The following is a 23,416-nucleotide window of genomic DNA, read 5'->3' as shown; positions in this document are numbered from 1 at the left end:
ACCGTTCCCTCCGCGACCAACTGGTCAGGTCCACGCCCCCAAACAAGCCACCCTCCCCTGCCACCGCAGGAATTGCAAAACCTGTGCCCACACATCCTCCCTTACCTCAGTCCAAGGCCCTAAAGGAGCCTTCCACATCCATCAAAGTTTCACCTTCACTTCCACACGTCATTTATTGTATCTGTTGCTCCCGATACAGTTACCTCTACATTGGGGAGACTGGACACCTTCACACAGAGCACTTTAGAGAACATCTCCGGGACATCCGCACCAAATAACCCCACTGCCCTGTGGCTGAACATTTCAACTCCCCCCTCCCACTCTGTCGAGGGCATGCAGGTCCTGGGACTGCTCCATCACCATTCCCCTCACCACCTGACATCTGGAGGAAGAACCGCCTTTTCTTCCGCCTCAGAACCCTTCAACCCCAGGGCATCAATGTGGAATTCACCAGTTTCCTCATTTCCTCTCCCTCCACCTTCCCCCAGTTCCAGCTCAACACCGCCCTCATGACCTGTCCAACTGTCAATCTTCCTTTCCATCTGTCTAGTCCACCCACCGCTCCAAACTATCACCTTCATCCCCACCTCCATCCACCTACTTCACTCTCAGCTACCTTCTCCCCCATTTATCTCTCCACCCCTGAGGCTCCCAGCCTCATTCCTGATGAAGGGCTCTGGCCCGAAACGTCGATTTTCCTGCTCTTCGGCTGCTGCCTGACCTGCTGTGATTTTCCAGCAACACACTCTCAACTATGTTCCACATGAGCCTCCTTCCCACCAATCCTTCAGCAGACTTCTATTCCTTTCTATCTCATTGCACTATTGTAGCACCTTATACACCTATGTTAGGCACCTCAACCTTTCCCCTTGGTGTCAAATTTCATATCCCAACTTTCTGGATAAAGTGATATATCTTGAATTGCTCATTGTCTGTTTTCTGAAAGAATTATAGAGTCATGGTGTCATACAGTATGGAAACAGACCCTTTGATCCAACCAGTCCATACCGACATAATCCCAAACTGAATTAGTGTTACCAGTGTGTGCTGGCCCATATGCCTCCAAACATTTTTTATTCATTTACTTATCTAAATGTCTTTTAAACTCTGTAACTATAGCCGCATCCAACACTTCCTCTGGAAGTTCATTCCACACATCAATCACTCTCTGCATAAAGAAATTGCCGCTCATTTCTTCTTTAAAATCTTTCTCCTCTCACCTCAAACCTTGAAATCCCCCACTCTACGGAAACGCAATTCACCTTATCCATAGACCTCGTTATTTTCTAAACCTCCATAAGGTCACCTGTCAACCTCCTCTGCTCCAGCGAAACAAATCCCATCTTATCTTGGAGCAAATTACTGCAGAGACTGAAAACAACAAATACTGGAGATCACAGCGAGTCAGACAGCATCCATGGAGAGAGACCAAGAAAATGCCTCAGGTTTAGATGACTCTTCATCAAAAATGAAGTGAAGTGTGAATGGACACTGTCTGACCCATTATGATCTCTAGCATTTGTTGTTTTCGGTGTCCATCCTATCTAGCCTCACCTTATATCCCCAGGTTTCCATTCCCAGAAATATGCTGGTAAATTCTTCTCAACCCTCTCTAGCTTAATACTATCTTTCCTATAACAGAGAGACCAGAACTGGACACTGTCTTTCAGAAGAGGCCTCACCAACGTCCCATACATCCTCAATATAACATCCCAACTCCTATACGCAAAGGTCTGAGCAATGAAGGCAAGCGTGCTAAGCACCTTCTTAACTACCCTATCTATATGTGGTGCAAACTTCAAAGGATTATATACCTGAATCCCTAGGTCTCTCTGTGCTATAACACTATCCAAGGAGGAGAAATGAGGACTGCAGATGCTGGAGATTAGAGTCAAAATGTGTGGTGCTGGAAAAGCACAGCCAGTCAGACAGCATCCAAGGAGCAGGAGAATTAACGTTTAATCAGGAATGATGAAGAGCTTATGCTCGAAACGTCGACTTTCCTGCTCCTCAGATGCTGCCTGAACGGCTGTACTTTTCCAGCACCACACTTATTAACACTCCCAGGCCCTACTTGTAATTGTAATTGTATGAGTCTTTTGATTGTTTATTTGATCAATGCATTTTTTCAAATTAAATTCCATTTGCCACTTTTCAGCCCATTAACCAACTGATTAAGATCTCTTTGTAACCTTAGATAACCTTCTTCACTGTCCACTATACCACCAATCTTGGTTTCATCTGCAAAGTTACTAATCATGCCTTCTATATTCTCATCTAAGTCATTTGTACATATGGTAAACAAAAGTGGACCCAGCACCAATCTCTATGGAAGACCATTGGTCACAGGCCTCCAATCCGTTAAAAACCCTCCACCATCACACTCTGTCTTGTGCTGTTAAACAATATTTGTATCCAATTTGCAAATTTACCTTGAATCACATGTGACCTAACTTTACTAATTAGTCTACCACGTGGAATATTGTCAAAGGCTTTACTAAAGTCCAAGTAATCTTTCTCTGTTGACTTTCCTCCTTCATCGTTTTCTGCCAATTTTGATGTTTCTACAACATATGGATCCTCACTGAGATATATTTCCACACCATCTTGTATGTCAGCTCAGATAGTGAGTTTGTGAGGTTAAGCTGGAATCTGATTAGATTCCCTACAGTGTGAAAACAGGCCCTTCGGCCCAACAAGTCCACACCAATCCTCTGAAGAGTAACCCACCCAGACCCATTCCCCTACTCATGCACCTATCACTATGGGCAATTTAACTTGGGCCAATCCATCTAACCTGCACATCTTTGGACTGTGGAAGGAAACCGGGGCACCTGGGAAAACCCACGCAGATACGGGAGAACATGCAAACTACGCGCAGACAGTTGCCTGAGGTTGGAATTGAATCTGGGTCTCTGGCACTGTGAGGCAGCAGTGCTAACCACTGAGCCACCATGCTACCCTAAACTGGTAAAAGAAAAGAGAACAGAATCACACCCAACAATATCTTGACCCTATTTTGGTGTAGAAGCATGTCCAACAGGAATTATTAATTGGTAATCAGGAAGTGGAATCACATCTTCATTTTCACCTCTCCAACCAGAAGTGTGCATTGTACTATTACTTGCCTGTGATAGCCCAACTCAGCACTGATCGAACAAGAGCCATCTCAGTTTAGATGGCTCTCTAAGTGGTTAAACTTGCAATAGGGCCTTTGATTTCTACCCTTACAGGTGTGATTATTATTTCATATTCTCTTGAAACCTTTTGCATTCATTTGTGTTGACAGAATCTTCTCTTTGGCAGGTTTATGGACAAGCATATGGCAACCACTGCCAAGTTATCACTGCCTGTATTGAATCTCATAAATATCAGAGACATGAGTTCTGGTAAGTTACATTCATGTGCTCAATTTCTCTCAATCTTGTACCATCTACTTTACGTAGACAAAAAGAAAAAAAAACAAGCAAGATATTATATAACCAGAGAGACATTTCCAATTTGCCTTCTTTTTTTCTGATGCCATCATTTTCCTCCTGTGGTACACTTCCACCTCTGAGAACTTCCCAGTCACACCTCATTGGACTCACGTAAGCTGCAACTGAGAGTATCAAAGAGCCCAAACCATTTGGTGGGGTGTCATGAAGGGACAACATTTAAAATTACAGGCCATCTGAGAATAAAAGGTTGAAGCAGCCATGCTGTTTTTTCAAGTAGGGGCTGTGGACCAGACTTCCCAAGTAGTGGCATTCACATGCAATTTACAATTCCACTCCTTTTTTTTCCACATAGGAAAGAGCTCTGCATTTCTGACAGAGTTCTTTCAGAAGTATAGAGCCGTACTTTCATCCTGACAGGTCCATCATTTTGCACAACAGTTAGGGCAAGACAAATCACCCTTCCTTCTATCACAGCAGTCAGTTACCATATTCCAAGGTTTCAAGGTGCAGTATCGTAGACAGACAGTTTGACAACTCTTGTGAAAGGGTAAGTGCATAGAGTATGTATGAGGTTAGGGTGCTGGGAGAATAGGTTGACAGGTGAATAAAGGGAAGTGTGACAGGTAAGTAGGATGCCAGGTGGGTAGATGCAGGGTGCCAGGTGAATAAGGTGCCAGGACAAAAAGGTGGTAAGGGGCCAGATAAATTATTGAAAGTTCAGCTCACAGTGAGTAACAGACACGACTACTCAAAGCCAGTTGACAACCCACAAGGCACAGGTTAGAGGCTATCCAGCTTCAATAATACCCAAGAGACTTGATACCATCCAAGATAGACCAGCCCACTTGATTGCCAGCACATTCAGAGACATTCACCCCTTCCACCACTGACCAACAGTCTCAGCAGAGTATACAATTTACAGGAGGTACTATAGAAATTCACAATAGAAAGACTTCCAAACCCACATCAACTACCATGTAGAAAGGCAAGGATAGCAGATACACAACCAATTGCAACCTGTCCTCAAAGCCACTCACCATCAGCATCACTGGGTCAAAATCCTGGAACATTCTCCTTCACAAGAATTGTCGGAGTGTCTACACCAAATAAAGAGCAACCGTTCAAGAAGGAAGCTCACTGTTACCTTCTCAAGGGCAGTTAGCGGTAGACAACAAATGCTGACCTCGCCAACAAGCCAAATCCCCTGATGAATTGCATCAAAAGATTTGTTACAATCGAAAGAAAATTTGTCAATTGTAGATGAAGCTAAATTTTAGAAGCAGCACAAATTGACCTTAAAAGGAAAAGATCGACCTTATCACAAGGAGATCAACAGAATCCACTCGGTTCTTAAGGTACACATCATAACAGACATATGTGAGAAACCAGTATTGCAAGCAGGGCAGATAACACTGAAAGGTTCTTGACAGTGGAGCAGAGAAACTTCACAGTGCCTAGTTATTAAAGGGGAATACTTAATCTGCAATAGTGTGTCACTTTCAGAAAATGTACTAAAGTAGGTACAGTCACAGAAAAGCAAGAATTTAAATAGTTACCCATACAAAGAGGTCAATGAATTAGAACAGTCTACAATAGAAAAAAATGCTATCTGATGTGTTTCCAGTAGAGATACGTGATTCAGAAGTACTTATTTGGCAAGAGGATATTGATGTCAATGGACAATGCAAAGACTTCAAGCTTGATGCAGGGGTGTCATAATATTATCATATAGTGAAACCAACAATCGTGTAACTCCATGTTCCAGGAGGAATTAAGATGAAAGATTATGCTGGAAAAAACTCTCCAACATGAGAGAACTTGTATGTGCCCCAGAATTAAGAATTCTCATTCTGGGGCTAGAATTCTTCACAAAATTGAAGAGGTTGATCAGCAGAAGATAGCCATTGCTAACAGAAATACCTAAAATTAATCAACATTTTGAGGAAATTCATTATGCATTACTCATACTGAAGAAAGATGAAACATAGTACAACATAGAAACTGCCACTTTGCCCCACCATGTCTGCGTTGATTATGATGCTATTCTAAACTAATCCCACCTGCCTGCACATGATCCATATTCCCCTATTCCCTTACCTGTTCATATGTCTATCTAAAAGCCATTTAAACATTGCTATTGCATCTGCTTCTCCTACCTCCTGTGGCAATGCATTACAGGCATCTACTAACTAAAAAGAAACTTGCCTCGCACACTCCTTTAAAGTTTCCTTCTCTTACTTAAACCTGTGCCCCATAGTATTTAACATTTCCACCTAGGAAACGAGACTCTGACTATCCATCCTATTCATGCCTCTCATAATTTTATACACTTCTAACAGGACACCCTTCAACCTCCAGTGATCTAGCAAAAAAGATCTAAGTTTTCCCAACCTCTCTTTGTAGCTAATAAACTCCAATGCAGGCAATCTCTTCTGTACCAGTTCCAAAGACTCCACATCCTTCCTACAGTGTGGCAACCAGAAATACACACAATTCTGAATGTGGCTTAACTAAAGTCTTATACAGTTACAACATGACCTGCCAACTGTTTTATTAAATGGCCCAACTGATGAAGACAAGTATCTTATTTAGTTGTGTTGACACTTTCAGGTAGCCAAGGATTTGGACCCCGAGATCCCTCAGGATATCAATGCTCCTGAGATGCTAAACAATTATGTCTCTGTAAATCTAGGTAGATTCCACATCAATTAATGAAACAAGGTGAGAAACAACTTGGAAAGATGACAATATTGGGCATCATTTCACTGGTTATGAAACCAATTAAGTGGTGCTCAGGCATATTTATGGTACCCAATCCTGGGTCTATCACAGAGCTCCACAAGGCAGAAAGTAATCAATCCCATGCCTATATTTGGCTAAATTATTCAAAAGTTGAGTGTGCAACAACTCACTAAAAACAGTGGATTTCAGCAGATACCTTTGGTTGAGCGATATTTATAATGCGGTTTTGCTTCATTTGAAATTGTCGTAGTTCCAGAGGTTTCTCTATGGACTCTACCCAACATTTTAAAACATCATCAAGAAATCATGGATGACACATTGATAGGGTGAAACAATTGAAGAGCATGATCAGGGAATGTACGCAGTCTTCAAACACTTACCAGCAGAACAACTTGTCCTCAGTGACAAATATGAATTTTCCAAGGAATCCATTAGGTAGATGGGCTAATGACAAATCCACAGAAAAGCAAAACCATCAAGGTGTTTGCCACTCCAAACATCAATTCATGATATAATTTGAATTTTCAGGATGACTGAACAGTTGGTGAAAATTTTGTCTCTTTTGACACTTATGACAGAATTTTTGAGACAAATCCTAGTGAAGGGTAAAAGCCAGCATTTTCAGATGTTCCGGCCAACTCCAAAATGGCCTTTGCAATAACCGTAGGTGCTGATGCCTCAGTTACAAGCAAGATGAAGAAATAGGATCTCTTAGCTGCATGGGCTTTGACATGAGCAGTAGTGAGACTAAGAATGCATCACCATTCGTCAGTCATGTGTTGAAGGCTGGCCAGACCAAAACTTAATGGTTGGCCAATGAAAACACATCTTGAAGAATGACAGAATTTCACAATCATGGGTGACTTTGTGGTGTATCTAAGGCTGGTTTTTCCAACTTCTCTTCAGGAAGATAGCCTACATAATATATACCAAGATCGCTTGCGGACCATTATGTGTCTGGTCAGAGCTGGTCAGTGGTGCGTGGTCTTGGTCCGCTGTGAAACCTGCACTATTCACTGGCCAGATCAAAGAGAACCGTTGATACCTACACTTTCCTTACCAGATCATGGGAACATATGGACATAGACCTATTCATTTGGATAATAACATGAGAAATGAGCAGCAGCAGTAGGCCTTTTGGCACTTCAAACTTGCTCCGCCATTTTACAAGATCATGGCTGATCTGCCCCAGGTCTCAACTTCTCTTTTGCACCAGCTCCACATATCCCTCAGCTCCCTGATATTTCAAAAATATGTTACTTCTTTGAATACTTCATGACCTAGCCTCCACAACATTTTGGAGTACAAACTTGCAAACATTCACTATCCTCTGGAATAAGAAATTCATTTGTGTATCAGTTTTAAAAGGAGTGTCCCCTAAGTCCATAGCTATGTCATCTTGTTCAAGATTCCCTGCCTAGTGGAAACACCTTCTCAACACTTACCCTGTCAACCCACCTCAGAGTCTTGTATGTTTCAATAAAATCACTGCTCATTCTTCTGAACTATAATGAATAAGGACTTAACCCTGTTTAACAATTCTTGCTAAGGTACCCTTTTAATCTCAGAATCTGACTAGTGGATCTTTTTTGAACTGCCTCTAATGCCAGTATCTATTTGCTTAAATATGAGAAACAAACTATATACTGTACAGCAGGCATGGCCTCACCAACACCTTGTACAGCTGCAACACACTTCCCTAATTTTAAACTCCAACCTCCTAGCAATAAAGGCTCAACATTCAATTCGCCTTTTTAATTACTTGCTGCACCTGCTTAACCTTTTGAGTTTCATGCACAAGAACATAGATCTCTGTGTTGCAATCTTTGGAGTGTCTCTCCACTTAAATAAGTCCACCTCTTGATTCTTCCTATGAAGATGCATGACTTCACATTTTCATATATTAAACTCCATTGGGAAAGTTCTTGCCCAGTCAACCATTTTATACCCTCCTACAGGTTCGTAATGTCCTCATTACATTATGCCCTCTTAGTGATTTTGTGTTTTCAGAAAATATTGATATATTACACTCTGCCACTTTTTCAAGTCCCTGATATAGAAGATTGAAGCCTCAGAACTGATCCTTTTGGCACTCCACTATTATACTTCCTAATCTGTAAAAAAACCCATTACTCCAGATTCTCTGTCTTCTGTATGTTAATCAATCTTCAATTCATGATAATAAATTACACAATACCAGGAGCTGTTATCTTGTGCAGTGACCTTTTATGTGGTACCTTCTCAAATACCTCTGTAAATCCAAATACACTACATTTACCAATTCTTCTTTGTCAACTCTGCTTATTCAACACACAAAGTACTCTAAAATTAGAATTAGAATTAATGAGAATCAAAATTTGTCACATGCATTCAATTTGTCAAACATGATTTTCCTTTTACAAAACCATGTTTACTTTGTTGTATGACATTGGGATTTTATAAATATCCTACTATTTCTTCATGAACTCTAGCATTTTCCCAATGGCAGTCATTCAGCTAGTGGGCCAATAGCTTCTTGCTTTCAGTTTTCTCCTTCCTTGAATAGGGCTATGAGTTCTGGAACATTTTGACTAATGCCTCCATTATCTCTGTGGCTACTTCCTTCAAAATATTTGGATGCAAGCCATCAGGTCCTGCTGACTTGTTTACTTATAGTCCCATCAGTTTATAAAATTTTTTGTCCCTAATGATAGAGACTGTTACTACGTTTGACTGTTTTTCAAAGAAAGTAAATGTAAAGAATATATACACCACCACTACAAATGCTGTTAGCAGTGTCTTGCAAGCCATATTTGCAATGCATATTACCCCTGATGAGGTTGTTTTGAATAATGGATCACAATTGTAATAAATGCTCCAGCCAATTTGCAGCATGTTCTGGATTTGAGCATTTCATACGTTTGCTGAGATACCCAAAGTTGAATAGGGAAGTCAAGAGTGGGATCTGGACAGTCAGTTCTCATGTGAATTACCAATTCATTCCACTCCAGTGTGCTGCTTGCCATCACAATTGCTGATGGGCAAAGATCTGAAGACCCAGCTGTTCTAACAAAGAGGCCAACTCCACATTTACATTCATGAGGCTATCAAGATGTATGTAGGAAGGAACAGTTCAACTGCAGAAATCACTCTCTATTATGCATTGTCAAGCATGGCAGTTGACAAATATGAATCAAGGATAATAAATATAGAAATGGGATATTAGCAGCAAAGGTACAGTCATTCAGGGAGGTGCAGTCCAGCAGTGATTGCATGTTGTTTGTACAGCAGAATGAATTGCAAGAGGGAACTGCAAGAACCTCATCCCATTCAGCAGCAATCAACCCACCACTGTTTAGTTAGGTTTGTCCCAAGAGGGCCATCATAAAGAAAGAGACTTTTAATTTCACACTGTCAGGAACAGAATTAAAGTCAACCGTGTTCAGTTCCATGATCTGCTGATCTTCCAAGTCTAAACAGAACACATTCCAATTGAAACCTCCAGACTGAATCTTTGAAGTGAGCAACTTTGGGGGAAGACAGGGCTGTTACATATGTAATTATATACACAAATGAGAACAAAAAGATGAGAGAAAAATATAGAGGGAGTTGGATAAGTGTGTAAGGGAATGAAAGGGTCAATACAGAGGAGTACCTTAAGTGCTGTGATGATGTCTTACCAACTTTGTGGGAGAATAGTGTAGTATCTCAAAGTAGTAAGACTTATCATGTACTCCTAGAAGAAAGTGAGGACTGCAGATGCTGGAGATCAGAGCTGAAAATGTGTTGCTGGAAAAGCGCAGCAGGTCAGGCAGCATGCAAGGAGCAGGAGAATCGACGTTTTGGGCATGAGCCTTCCTGAAGAAGGGCTCATGCCCAAAACGTCGATTCTCCTGCTCCTTGGATGCTGCCTGACCTGCTGCACTTTTTCAGCAACACATTTTCAGCTCTTATCATGTACTCCTCTTCATAGTCTCTGTAACATTGGCGATCATATCAGTGCTATTATATTTAGTTGCTAACAAGCATCTTAATTAACTTATTCCTCTCATCAGAATACTAAGCAGTTTTCCTCTACCAGGCCTTTCAGATCCCTACAATGAGAAGGTGGTGGCAACAAACCTATCCCATGGTGAACAATAGTACAGAGAACCTTGTACAACAAAGGTGGTCCACAGTGATGATTACTTATGCAACATGCTCAATTATTATATTTTAAAAGATTAACCCTCATTCTTTGACTCAGAACAGAATAAAACTTGAATTAGATCAGCAAAATTCCCTAACCTTTTCTTTACCTCTGTTTATTATCAAGTACAGTCCAGCTACTGTGGAATATGCTTAGATTCTGTCTTATAATGCCTTGCTATCAGTTCCTTGGTTATTTAGCTTCAATACTATCAATATTGCCAATAGATTAACTGCACAATGTTTCTGTAACCATTTTGATTTTAGGAATGGCTCTTGGAAATCTGAATGGAAGCTCATGCTCTGCCCACCAAATGCTGAAGTCATGGGGACAATTAAGGTGCAGGTAAGGGTCCAGCAGTGGGTTGTTAGTAACTCCAGTTTGGGACATGGTATAAACAGTTGATGCCTGTGTTACAAACAAGTAGCACTAGTTCCTATCAAAACAAAGTGAAACATTGAGCAGATAGAAAGGGAAATTTGATTATTGCTGTTGTGCCTCAGTACATGCTATGACAGAATGAACTTACTATGAGTGGGTTTTTACAAGCACGCAGATTTTGCATCAAACTTCCTATTGTGACATTATCATTCAACATCTTGCAGTGGTTCATACAATTACAAATTCCAAACAAATATTAATTAATCAATGCTTCACATATTGTATCTTTCAAATATAAACTACTGAAGAAAGTGTTACCAATACTGTTAGAAAGGGTAAAAAAACAACTTCCAGGCAGCAAGCATTGATTAGAAAGAAGCCTATCAGTGGAATTCCCAAAATGCTTTCAACCACAGGAGAAAGAAACAACCGTTATGTTGGTGTGACAGAATGGATTCAGTGGGCCGAATCTGCTACAGAACCGTTAACTCACAAGTTAGTCTCATATCGGAGTCACAATGCGATAGGAGCTCAGCTTTCTTTTTATTAATTTCTTTCTTGTATGAACTTTCTCATGGTCTTTTCTCTCTGGTGACTTTACTTTCAAGGTTGGACAAGATTCCTTGAGCAATGACGACCTTCTGTACCTCACCAAATGAACCACTTTTCACATGAGTGCAGGAAATGACAGCAAATTATTCAAGCACAAAGGACAAGGGCAGCACAGTTCATTGCTCACACTTGGACACTTGTATCATGCCACTGTGTAGTAATCAGGAGTGAATATTATGTTTAATTATCACCCCCTAATCCAGAAACATTAGAATTCCTTGAGCAATGACGACCTTCTGTACCTCACCAAATGAACCACTTTTCACATGAGTGCAGGAAATGACAGCAAATTATTCAAGCACAAAGGACAAGGGCAGCACAGTTCATTGCTCACACTTGGACACTTGTATCATGCCACTGTGTAGTAATCAGGAGTGAATATTATCACCCCCTCATCCAGAAACATTAGATCTATCATAAACCACTTTCTACCACTACAGAGGAGATCAACTAGTTCCATTCAGATCAGGGAAAAAGTATGGAACTTTAAGTTATGTTTTGAGAAAAAAAAGCTCCTGATGTATGATTAATACTGGCAAGGCTAGAATTAGTGACCATTCATAATTTCCAATGAGAAGGTGGAGGTATTTAGACATATAAAACTCTAAGACATTTGACAGTGTAGATGCTGAGAGATTTTCTCCTGAGGAGGTATCTAGAAATAGGGACAGTGTGTTAAAATTAGGGATCATATTTAAGTTGGGGGTAAGCAGAAATTTCTTCTCTCAATAGTTTGATAATCTTTGGATCTCTTTCTCTTAGAGAGCTGTGGAGTCCTAAGACAAAATCAGGTGGAGATGTAGGGGTTTTGCCTGTTGGACAGCCAGCAAAAGACCCATGCTTCCCCCTCCAGGGAGGGCCCTTGCAATCTCACATGTAACAGGCATTGCTTCGGCCATCAATGAGTCATTGCCTGGACTCAAGACCCTAGAGATGGAAGTCCCACCTAGCAAGAACAGTGAGCCTTCAGTACTTGGACTTGGCAGTAGCATGGCTGCTGGCAGAAGAGCATCCCCGATGTTCTAGGATTGCGGAGGAGTCAAGACTAAGCTAGGTGATTGTTTGGAGCAGGAAGGTGATACTCATATTGGGTGCTTTGGAAAGGACGAGAGGAGGAAGGATGTAAGATCAGATGGGAAGTAGTGTCAGGGTGTTGCTCCTAGTTGGTACCCTTTGACCTATTTCCAGTCCCTAGGTCAGGTAGACCTTTTGGGTATGTTATTTTGCAGCAGGCCTGCCTACAGCTTAGTATTCCCAGCAATGATGGGCTTGATGCTTTTTGTGGTCCATAATTGAGCACATATTGTCAACAATTGGCAGCATGGTTGGACTTTCCAACCCAAAACTTAACTCTGTTGGAGGCAGGAAGGCAGTGGGGTTTGAGTGTGCCACCATGTTGTCTAATTATGTATTCTTCTTGCCTCCAAGCTTGCCACCTTTAGCTGACGATTTCATCCTTAGTCACTGAATATATTCGAGCATAAGGTGGACAGAGTTTGAACTATAGGATAATCAGTGATATATACCCATTGTGTTGAACATATGTTTGTGAGAGAGAATATGTGTATGTAATGGTGTGGTGGGAGGAGTAGTAGCCCCAAGATATTGACCCTGTGACAACAGAAGAACACAATTATATTTCCAAGTTCTGATGGTGTGTGGTTAGGAGGGAAACTTGCAAATGGCAATGTTCCAATATAAACTGCCCTTGTTTTTTTAAGTGGTTGGAGTTGCAGCTTTGAGAAGCGGTGCTGAAGGATCCTTAGCTGCAATGTATCTTGTAGATTGTGCACTAGTAGTAGAGAGGGTAAATATTTAAGGAGATGGATGGAATGCCAATGGTGTCAAGCTTCTTGAATGCTGTTGCAACTCTATTAATTTCAGGCAAGCAAGGAATATTCCATCACATTTCTGACTTATGCCTTGTCAATGGTGGACTGGCTTCAGGGAGTCAGGAGTATGAATTACTCAGTACAGAATTCCAAGCCACAGTATTTGTATGGCTGGTTGAGTTTGGTTTCTGTCCCAGGAATTTTTTTCTGGAAAATGCAGTAATGATAATGCCATTGAAATATCAAGGGGAATAGGTTAGATTATCTCCTGTTGGGAATGGTTATCGTCTGAAACCTGTGTGGGGTGATGTTTAATTCTGCCACTTATCAGCCTAAGCCTGAAGGTTAGCCAGGTTAGTATGTGTTAGTTGCAAATGATGCTGAAAACTGTACCATCTTTAGCAAATATTTCCCCTTCTAAACTTAAGTTGACTAGAAGGTCATTGATGAAGCAGCTGAAGATATTTGGGAGTAGTAGCTAACTCGAAGAGCTTGGGTTTAAGTACCACCTGTTCCATAGGTATATAGTAATGTAGTTGAACAGGTTGATTAGAAAATATGTAGAACCCCAAGGAACTGCTGCAGCAATATTCTGGGATGGAGATGATTGCCTCAAATTCCTTTGGGCTCGATATGAAATAGTGAGATTCCCTTGATTCCAATTGACATCAAGGTGCTCGAGTAAAATTGAAACCGTATTCAGTCAAATGATGCTTTAATGTCAAGGGCAGTCACTCTGCCCTCGCCCTCAGGTGCTCATCCCTTTTATTTATATTTCAAACAACACTATAATGAGAACTGGGCTGTGAAAATTCTGTACTGAGAAGCCATACTGAATTAGACTGTGTTGTTTCCCCAGACTTCCATCTAGACCACAGAGTGACTTTATTGGAATGTTAACAAGTTGAACTTACGCACAAGTTCCTCCCCTTTCTGCATGCTATCCTATTGATCTTCCCTCTCAAGGAATATCTTTTAATTAGTAAACTGAAAAATTACATCAAAAGAATAATAATTATCTGGAAATGTGTTTTAATTATTCAAGAGCTGTTGCTGACATTTATAAACCTCTTGAGTTAGTACCTGGTGACAGTGAGCCTTTTGTTGTTCTGAGGATCTTCATGTATAATGGAAAGAAACAGCAGTGAACAATAAGAAATTGATAAACCAATCTACTGTGGATTCTATCCAACCTATTTAGTTTTTAGTGCTACAGTTTGAAAAGCAAAAAGGAAAAAAATAGCAAAACACCAGTAATCTTGCACCTTTTTTAGATATTTTCTAATCAATTTATACAGAGATGTCATTACATTTTCAGGAACTAATGGAACTTGATCCCGACTTCCTGGTTCAAAGACAGAGACACTACCACTGCACTAAAAAAGCCTCTTAACCTGCATCTTTTTCATATCTTTGTTAAATTTCCATGATGTTGAGAACCCATTTACCCATAGTCATCTTTATTTGTTTTACCTGATTACTACGATACTTTGAAAATCTAGCCCCGCTATTCCCAGAGTCAGCACAGAAGTTAAAAATTTTAAAGAAGTATGCAAAATTTCCCAAGTTACCTGAATTTTAGACCCAAGTTGACAAAAAGCATGGACCAGGTTATCGAACTTAAAAAGAATGACTATTTATTCCAACTAAATAGACTGTAACCACAAGGAAACAATTATGAACTATCAGCCTATAACTCTTCATGTTCAACCTCCAGTCCCCTTATTAATTCCCCTTACATACAAACAGACATAGACATCAAAGAAAAAGGTGTTATGGCCAGAGGGAGAAACTGGAAAAATAGTTCAGTGGTGCCTGTTCAAAGGAACATTCTTGTTCACTTTCTTGTGCTGATCAGAATGCTGATTCTCAGTCTTCTTTCTCTAGATACTTTCGCTGGTTTGTAGGAGGCACAAGATGGTTCATACATATAAAAGTATCTCTCTTATTAATTAAAAGTCACAGTCTACAGCAACCGCTGAAAGTAAAATACACTGCTTTTGATAAAGCTTTTACTGCAGAGAACAGAGATAGCTCTGAGCTGAGGGTGGTCTTATGGCTTCTTATTATCTTGTTCACACACCCAACTTGTTCAGTTCAGAACTAATTGCGTAATTGTCAGGAGGCAGAAGGCCTTAGTTATTGATAATTTGTCACTAGCCAACAGTCTAATCAGCTATTTGTAGCTAGCTGAACCTCCATTAGTACACAGCCTTGGTTCTGGCTCATCTGCATCCTCACCTACAACCACTTGAACCAGCAACTGTCTGAATAGCACTTACAATGAGTATAAAGTTACTTGTCTTTAAAAGCTGCAATAATCCTTTATTTTTTTTTCCAATTTCAGTCCACAATAAAAATGCAGAAAAATAAAAACACATGGCCCTTACATTATAATCTTTGTTTCAATTTATAATGTGATATCTTTACAGTTCTTTCAATTAGCATAACATTGACTGGTTCATATGAGTGTCTGCATTTCAGCTTCTTTTCATGGGTGTCTATTAACAGGCTAGTTTATTTAATATCCTGTTGCACAGCAGTTAAAAAAAAAATCAAAAGTGAAGTACAAGATTAATAAATATTTAATTGCAAGTTTCAGACAATTGTTCTAAGATGAATTTATTTATTATACTGTGGGGACAGGAGGGCGCTACCATTAAACTTTAAGTGTGTCTTCACAACGCAGTTTGCTTGCTTGCATCTGTACTAGGTATTCCTCAGAATTTTCAACATGTAGTGTATGTTATATATTTTTATTTTTAAGATATGGTAGGGAGATTAGAATCCTTTTACAAAACCTGCCTGAGTATTGTAAACAATAGCTCAGAGTGTCATGCTGGAAAAATACAGCCAGTCAGGCAGCATCCGAGGAGCAGGAGAATTGACATTTTGGGAATAAGCTCTTCATCAGGAATGAACCTGTGGACCACAGTGCTGATCGATAACTTGGAGAAGGGTGGGGCTGGGGGAAGGTAGCTGGGAATGTGATAGGTAGATGAAGTCACATCTCACCCTCTCATTTACCTCTCAGCACCCCTGGCCCACAAGCCGCATTCCTGATGAAGGGCTTAGAACAAAGAACAAAGAAAATTTACAGCCCAGGAACAGGCCCTTCAGCCCTCCAAACAAGCTTATCCAAAATCCACTGGCTAAACCTGTCGCTCAATTCCTAAGCATCTGTATCCCTCTGCTCCCCACATACTTATGCATCTGTCTTAAATGAATCTACCATGCCTGCCTCTACTACCTCTGCTGGCAACGTATTCCAGGCACCTACCACCCTCTGTGTAAAGTACTTGCCGTGTGTGTCCCCCTTAAATTTTTCAGCTCTCACCTTGAAAGCGTGACCTCTTGTTATTGAATCCTTCACCCTGAGAAAAAGCTTATCTCTATCTACCCTGTCTATACACTTCATGATTTGGCAGACCTCAGTCAGGTACTCCCCTTAATCTCCTTTTTTCTAATGAAAACAATCATAACCTACTCAACCTTTCTTCATAGCTAGCACCTTCCATACCAGGCAACATCCTTGTAAACCTCCTCTGCATCCTCTCCAAAGCATCCACATCCTTTTGCTAATGTGGCGACCAGAACTGTAAACAGTATTCTAAATGCAGCCAAACCAACTTCGTGTACAATTTTAACATGATCTGCCAGCTTTTATACTCAATACCCCATTCAATGAAGGCAAGCATATCATATATGCCTTCTTGACTACTCTATCCATCTGTGCAGCAACCTTCAGGGTACAATGGATCTGACCTCCCAGATCTCTCTGTTCATCAACTTTTCCAAAGGCTCTTCTGTTTACTGTATAATTCATTCTAGAATTAGACTTCCCAAAATGCATCACCTTACATTTGCCTGGATTGAACTCTATCTGCCACTTTTCCACCTGACTCTCCAGACTATCTATATTCTCCTGTATTCTTTGACAGTCCCCTATGCTTTCTGCTACTACACCAATCTTCGTGTCATCTGCAAACTTGCTGATTATATCAACAGTGCCCTCTTCCAGATCATTTATGTATATCACAAACAACAGTGATCCCAGCACTGATCCCTGTGGAATACTACTAGTTACCTTTCTCCATTTTGAGAAACTCCCTTCAACTACTCCGCTCTGTCTCCTGTTGCTCAACCAGTTGTTTATCCACCAAGCTAGAACACCCTGCACACCATGTAACATCACTTTCCCCATTAGTTTACCATGGGGAACCTTATCAAACGCCTTACTGAAGTCCATGTATATGACATCAACAGCCCTTTCTTTATCTATCAACTTGGTCACTTCCTCAAAGAATTCTTAAGTTGGTAAGGCAGTGATTCCAGCACTGATCCCTGTGGAACACCACTAGTCCCCTTTCTCCATTTTGAGAAACTCCCTTCAACTACTCCTCTCTGTCTCCTGTTGCTCAACCAGTTGTTTATCCACCTAGCTAGAACACCCTGCACACCATGTAACTTCACTTTCCCCAACACCATGTTGCCTATCACTGATAAGCCGATTCTTTTCTCTTTTCCAACTATAAATAGATTTTATCTCTCAGTATCTTCTCCAGCAACTTTTCTACCACTGACATCAGGCTCACTGGTCTGTAGTTACCCAGAATATCCCTCTACCCATCTTGTACAGGGGGACAACATAAGCAACCCTCCGATCCTCCGGCACCTCACCTATGTTTAAGGAAGCTACAAAGATATCTGTCGGAGTCCCAGCTATTTGCTCTCATGCCTCCCTCAGCAACCTGGGATAGATCCCATCCAGTCCTGGGGATTTGTCCACCTTAATAACCTCTAGCCTACCCAACACATCTTCCCTACTTATGTTGACGATTCCTCCTATCATCCACGGTTCATGAACCTTGCCTTTCCTATCCTTTGCTTTTAAAGGGACATGCCTATCCTGCACTATTTTTAACCTACCTTTGAAAGCCTCCCACATATCAAATGTGGACTTCCCTTCAAACATCTGTGTCCAATCCACATTTCCCAGCTCCTGCCTAATTTTGATATTATTGGCCTTGGCCCAGTTTAGTACTCTTCCCTTAGGCCCACTCTCATCTTTGTCTACAAGTATTCTAAAACTTACAGAATTGTGGTCACTGCTCCCAAAGAAATCCCCCACTGCAACTTCTACCACTTGGCCTGGCTCATTCCCCAACACCAGATCTAATAATGGCACCTTCCCTCGTCGGACTATTGATATACTGCTCTAGAAAACTCTTCTGGATGCTTCTTACAAATTCTGCGCCATCCAGACCTCTGACGCTAAATGTATCCTAGTCACTATTGGGAAAATTAAAATCTCCCATCACTACTACCCTGTTGCCTCTACATCTTTCCATAATCTATTTACCTTTTTGTTCTTCTACCTCACTCTCACTGTTGGGAGGTCTGTAATACAGCTCCAACAATGTAACTGCACCCTTCTTATTTCTCAGCTCCACTCATAATCCTCATGACTCAAGCCCTCCATTGTGTCGTCCTTTAACACAGCTGTGATATCATCCCTGACCAGCAATGCAACACCTCCCTGCCTTTTACTTCCCTCCCTGTCCTGTCTGTCTGAAGCGTCTGTATCCTGGAACACTTAGTAGCCAATCATGCCCTTCCTTCAACCAATAGCATCATACTCCCAGGCATTAATCCAAGGCCCAAGTTCATCTGCCTTACCCACTATACTCCTTGCATTAAAGTACATGCACTTCTGGCCACCAATTCTTTTGCGTACATCTGCTCTCAGACTATTCTTCTCCTTATTAATGCTAACTTCATGACTCTTACAGTCTCCAGTTTCACCTCGCTGTCTACTTGTCTTCTCATCTGATTCCCAGCCCTCTGCCACATTAGTTTAAAACCTCCCCAATAGCAGTAGCAAAAATTCCCCAAGGACACTAGTTCCAGTCTTGTCAGGTGTAGACCATCCAATTTGTAATAGTCCCTGCTTCCCCAGAACCAGTCCCAGTGTCCAACAAATCTGAACCACTCCCTCTTACACCATCCCTCAAGCCACGTGTTCATCCTGTCTATTCTTTCTTTTCTACTCTGGCTAGCGCGTGGCACTGGTAGTAATCCCGAGATCACTACCTATGAGGTCCTCCTTTTTGACTTCTCTCCTAGTTTCCTGAATTGTGCTTTCAGGACCTCATCTCTTTTTTTACTTATATCGTTAGTGCCTAACTGCACCAAGACAACTGGCTGTTCACTCTCCCCTTTTAGAATGCTCTGCAGCCGATCGGTAACATCCTTGACCCGAGCACCTGGGAGGCCACATACTATCCGGGAGTCCCGTTTTCAGCCACAGAACCGTCTTTCTGCTCCCCTTACAGTAGAATCCCCTATGACTCTGGCCCTGTGAGCCTTTTTCCCGCCCTTCTGAACAGCAGTGCCTGCCATGGTGCCATGATCCTGGCAACTGCTGCCTTCCCTGGGTGAGCCATCTCCCCCAACAGTATCCAAAACGGTATACCTGTTTTGGAGGGAGATGATCGCAGGGGACACCTGCACTGCCTTCCTACTCTTTTTCTGCCTTTTGGTCACCCATTCACTGTCTCCCTCAGCAATTCTAACCTGCGGTGTGACCAGTTCACTAAACGACCTCCTCAGCATCACGGATGCTCCACAGTGAGTCCATCCGCGGCTCCAGAGCAGTCATGCAGTCAAACAAGAGCTGCAGCTGCACACACTTCTTGCAAGTGTGAGAGTCAGGATCATCAGCCACGTCCCTGAGCTCCCACATCAAGCAAAAGGCACATGCCACGGGTCCCCTGCCATTGTAAGTGTTAGCTTTATATCAACTAACTAAAACCAGACAATGCACTTAAATATATGAAAGCAAAGAAAGAGAAAAAATAAAATCCTTACCTTACAGAGTCTTTTTCCTCTGGTTGGGGGTGGGGGCAGGAGGGAGATACTACATGTGTAGTATCTCGTGTTTAGCTGCTGCCCAAACATATAGTAAGTCCTTACCTTCCCGGCACACTCCTGGTCTCCACGTCACTCTGTCTCCTGCTACTCCCAGACAGGCTTATGCCCAAAATGTCGACACTCCTGCTCCTCGGATGCTGCCTGACCTGCTGTGTTTTTCCAGCAGCACACTCCAGCATATCCAATCCTCACCTTCTCCTATTGTAAACAATAGAATAAAACTGGTAAAGGTCTATAAATAATGAGATTTGACAGCATTGCCCCTTTTCACACCAGCCTCTGGAAAGGAATAATTTGGTTAGGGATAGTCAATACAGTTTTGTGAAGGGTAGGTTGTGCATAACTAACCTTATTGATTTCTTTGAGAAGGTGACAAAACAGGTGGATGAAGGTTAAATGGTTGATAGGGTGTATATGGACTTCAGTAAGGCGTTTAATAAGGTTCCACAAGGTAGGCTATTGCACAAAATACGGAGTTTCGGGATTGAAGGTGATTTATCGATTTGGATCAGAAATTGGCTAGCTGAAAGAAGACAGTTGATGGGAAATGTTCATCCTGGAGCACAGTTACCAGAGGTGTGACGCAAAGATCTTTTTTGGGGCCAATGATCTGGATGCGGGCATAGAAGCATGGGTTAGTAAATCTGCGATTACACTAAGGTCGGCAGACACTCAGGTGGATACTGCACAAGGACGTTGTGGGTTACAAAGGAACATAGATAAAATGCAGGGCTGGGCAGAGAGGTGGCATAAAGTTTAATGCAGAAAAGTGTGAGGTAGTTCACTTCGGAAGAAATAACAGGAATGCAGAGTACTGGGCTAATGGTAAAATTCTTGGCAGTGTAGATGAACAGAGAGAGCATGGTGTCCAGGTGCATAAATCCCTGAAAGTTGCCAGCCAGGTTGATAGGGTTGTTAATAAGACATATGGTGTGCAGGCACTTGATGTTAGGGGGATTGAATTTCGGAGCCACGAGGTTATGCTTTAGCTGTACAAGACACCGGTAAGGCCGCACCTGGAGCACTGCGTTCTGGTCACCGCATTGTAGGAAGGATATGGAAGCTGTGGAAAGGGTTCAGAGCAGATTTACTAGGTGGTTGCCTGGTATGGAAGAAAGATCTTATGAGGAAAGGCTAAGGGAACTGAGGCGGTTTTCATTGGAGAGAAGGACGTTGAGAGGTGACTTAGTAGAGACGTATAAGATAATCAGAGAGTTAGATAGGGTGGACAGTGAGAGTCTTTTTCCTTGGATGGTGAAGGTTAACATGAGGGGACGTAGCTTTAAATTGAGGGGTGATAGATTTAGGACAAATATTGGGGGTAGTTTCTTTACTCAGAGAGTAGTAGGGGCGTGGAACGGCCCTACTACCTGCATGCAACAGTAATAGACTCGCTGACATTAAGGACATTTAAATGAGCATTGGACATACATATGGATAATAATGGAATGGTATAGGGTGTAGGTTTGCTCGCTGAGCTGTAGGTTTGATATCCAGACGTTTCATTACCTGGCTAGGTAACATCATCATCAGTGGCGACCTCCCAGTGAAGCGAAGCTGTTGTCTCCTGCTTTCTATTTATATGTTTGTCCTGGATGGGGTTCCTGGAGTTTGTGGTGATGTCATTTCCTGTTCATTTTCTGAGGGGTTGATAGATGGTATCTAGATCTATGTGTTTGTTTATAGCATTGTGGTTGGAGTGCCAGGCCTCTAGGAATTCTCTGACATGTCTTTGCTTAGCCTGTCCCAGGATAGATGTGCTGTCCCAGTTGAACTGGTGGGTTTTCTTTTCCTCCGTGTGTAGGGCTACGAGGGAGAGAGGGTCATGTCTTTTTGTGGCTAGTTGGTGTTCATGTATCCTGGTGGCTAACTTTCTTCCTGTTTGTCCTATGTAGTGCTTGTGGCATTCCTTGCATGGAATTTTGTAGATGACGTTGGTTTTGTCCATGGGTTCTACTGGGTCTTTTAAGTTTGTTAGTTTTAGTTTGAGAGTGTTGGTGGGTTTGTGTGCTACTAGGATTCCGAGGGGTCTTAATAATCTGGCTGTCATTTCTGAAACTTTGTTGATGTATGGTAAAGTGGTAAGGGTTTCTGGCTGTGTTTGGTTTTCTTGTCTTGGTTACAAGTATTCAAGAAGAACGGATACTCAAAAAATACAGTCCGCAGATTCCTCAAGAACAAACCAAGACAAGCAGAATCCAACTCATCTCTACCATATATTTTGTCTTGTATAAAATAAATTCAGTTGTGTAAGATCCTCTCCATGACTAATAGCATTAAGCCTTGTCAATTTCTGTCTGAGTTTGGGAACAAAACCACTAGGTTAGGTAGTACTGTGATTTCACAGCTACTCTTGGAGAAAGAATTCAACTTTTTTTTTCAAAAAAGCAATGTTTTATTTGCATACTAAAATAGTCAATGCAGAAAGATGTAAAACCTTGATGTCTTCCTTCAGCAAAAAAAGCAAGAAACAAGCAGAGCAGCTATACAGGCACAATGTGATTCATGCAAGATAATAGACAATAGGTGCGGGAGTAGGCCATTCTGCCCTTCGAGCCTGCACCACCATTCAATATGATCATGGCTGATCATCCTTAATCAGTATCCTGTTCCCGCCTTATTTCCATAATCCTTGATTCCACTATCCTTGAGAGTTCTATCCAACTCTTTCTTAAATGATTCCAAGAGACTGGGCCTCCACTACCCTCTGGGGCAGAGCATTCCACACAGCCACCACTCTCTGGGTGAAGAAGTTTCTCCTCACCTCTGTCCAAAATGGTCTACCCATTATTTTTAAGCTCTGTCCTCTGGTTTGGCACTCACCCATCAGCGGAAACATGTTTCCTGCCTCCAGAGTGTCCAATCCTTTAATAATCTTATATGTCTCAATCAGATCCCCTCTCAGTCTTCTAAACTCAAGGGTCTACAAGCCCAGTCGCTCCAATCTTTCAGCGTAAGGTAGTCCCGCCATTCCAGGAATTGACCTCGTGAACCTACGCTGCACTCCCTCAATAGCCAGAATGTCTTTCCTCAAATTTGGAGACCAGAACTGCACACAATACTCCAGGTGTGGTCTCACCAGGGCCCTGTACAGCTACAGAAGCACCTCTTTGCTTCTATACTCAATTCCTCTTGTTATGAAGGCCAGCAAGCTATTAGCCTTTTTCACTACCTGCTGTACCTGCATGCTTACCTTCATTGACTGGTGTACAAGAACACCCAGATCTCGCTGTACTGCCCCTTTACCTAAATTGATTCCACTTAGGTGGTAATCTGCCTTCCTGTTCTTGCCACCAAAGTAGATAACC

The 23,416-nt window shown here is 41.7% G+C and overlaps 1 protein-coding gene across 1 annotated transcript in view; it reads left to right on the top strand.

Moving 5' to 3' along the window:
• LOC122559263 (F-actin-capping protein subunit alpha-2-like) overlaps positions 1–23,416 on the top strand; it is a 48,721-nt gene that overhangs the window by 13,885 nt on the left and 11,420 nt on the right. The window contains exons 6-7 of the mRNA XM_043708643.1: positions 3,307–3,389; positions 10,617–10,695. Coding sequence (XP_043564578.1) covers positions 3,307–3,389; positions 10,617–10,695 — 162 coding nt within the window. The remainder of the gene's footprint in view (positions 1–3,306; positions 3,390–10,616; positions 10,696–23,416) is intronic.

The sequence above is a fragment of the Chiloscyllium plagiosum genome, chromosome 18, assembly GCF_004010195.1.
Source record: "Chiloscyllium plagiosum isolate BGI_BamShark_2017 chromosome 18, ASM401019v2, whole genome shotgun sequence".
Taxonomy (NCBI): Eukaryota; Metazoa; Chordata; class Chondrichthyes; order Orectolobiformes; family Hemiscylliidae; genus Chiloscyllium; species Chiloscyllium plagiosum.
The sequence above is the reverse complement of the archived record's forward strand: the minus strand, read 5'-3'. Positions and strand labels throughout refer to the sequence as shown.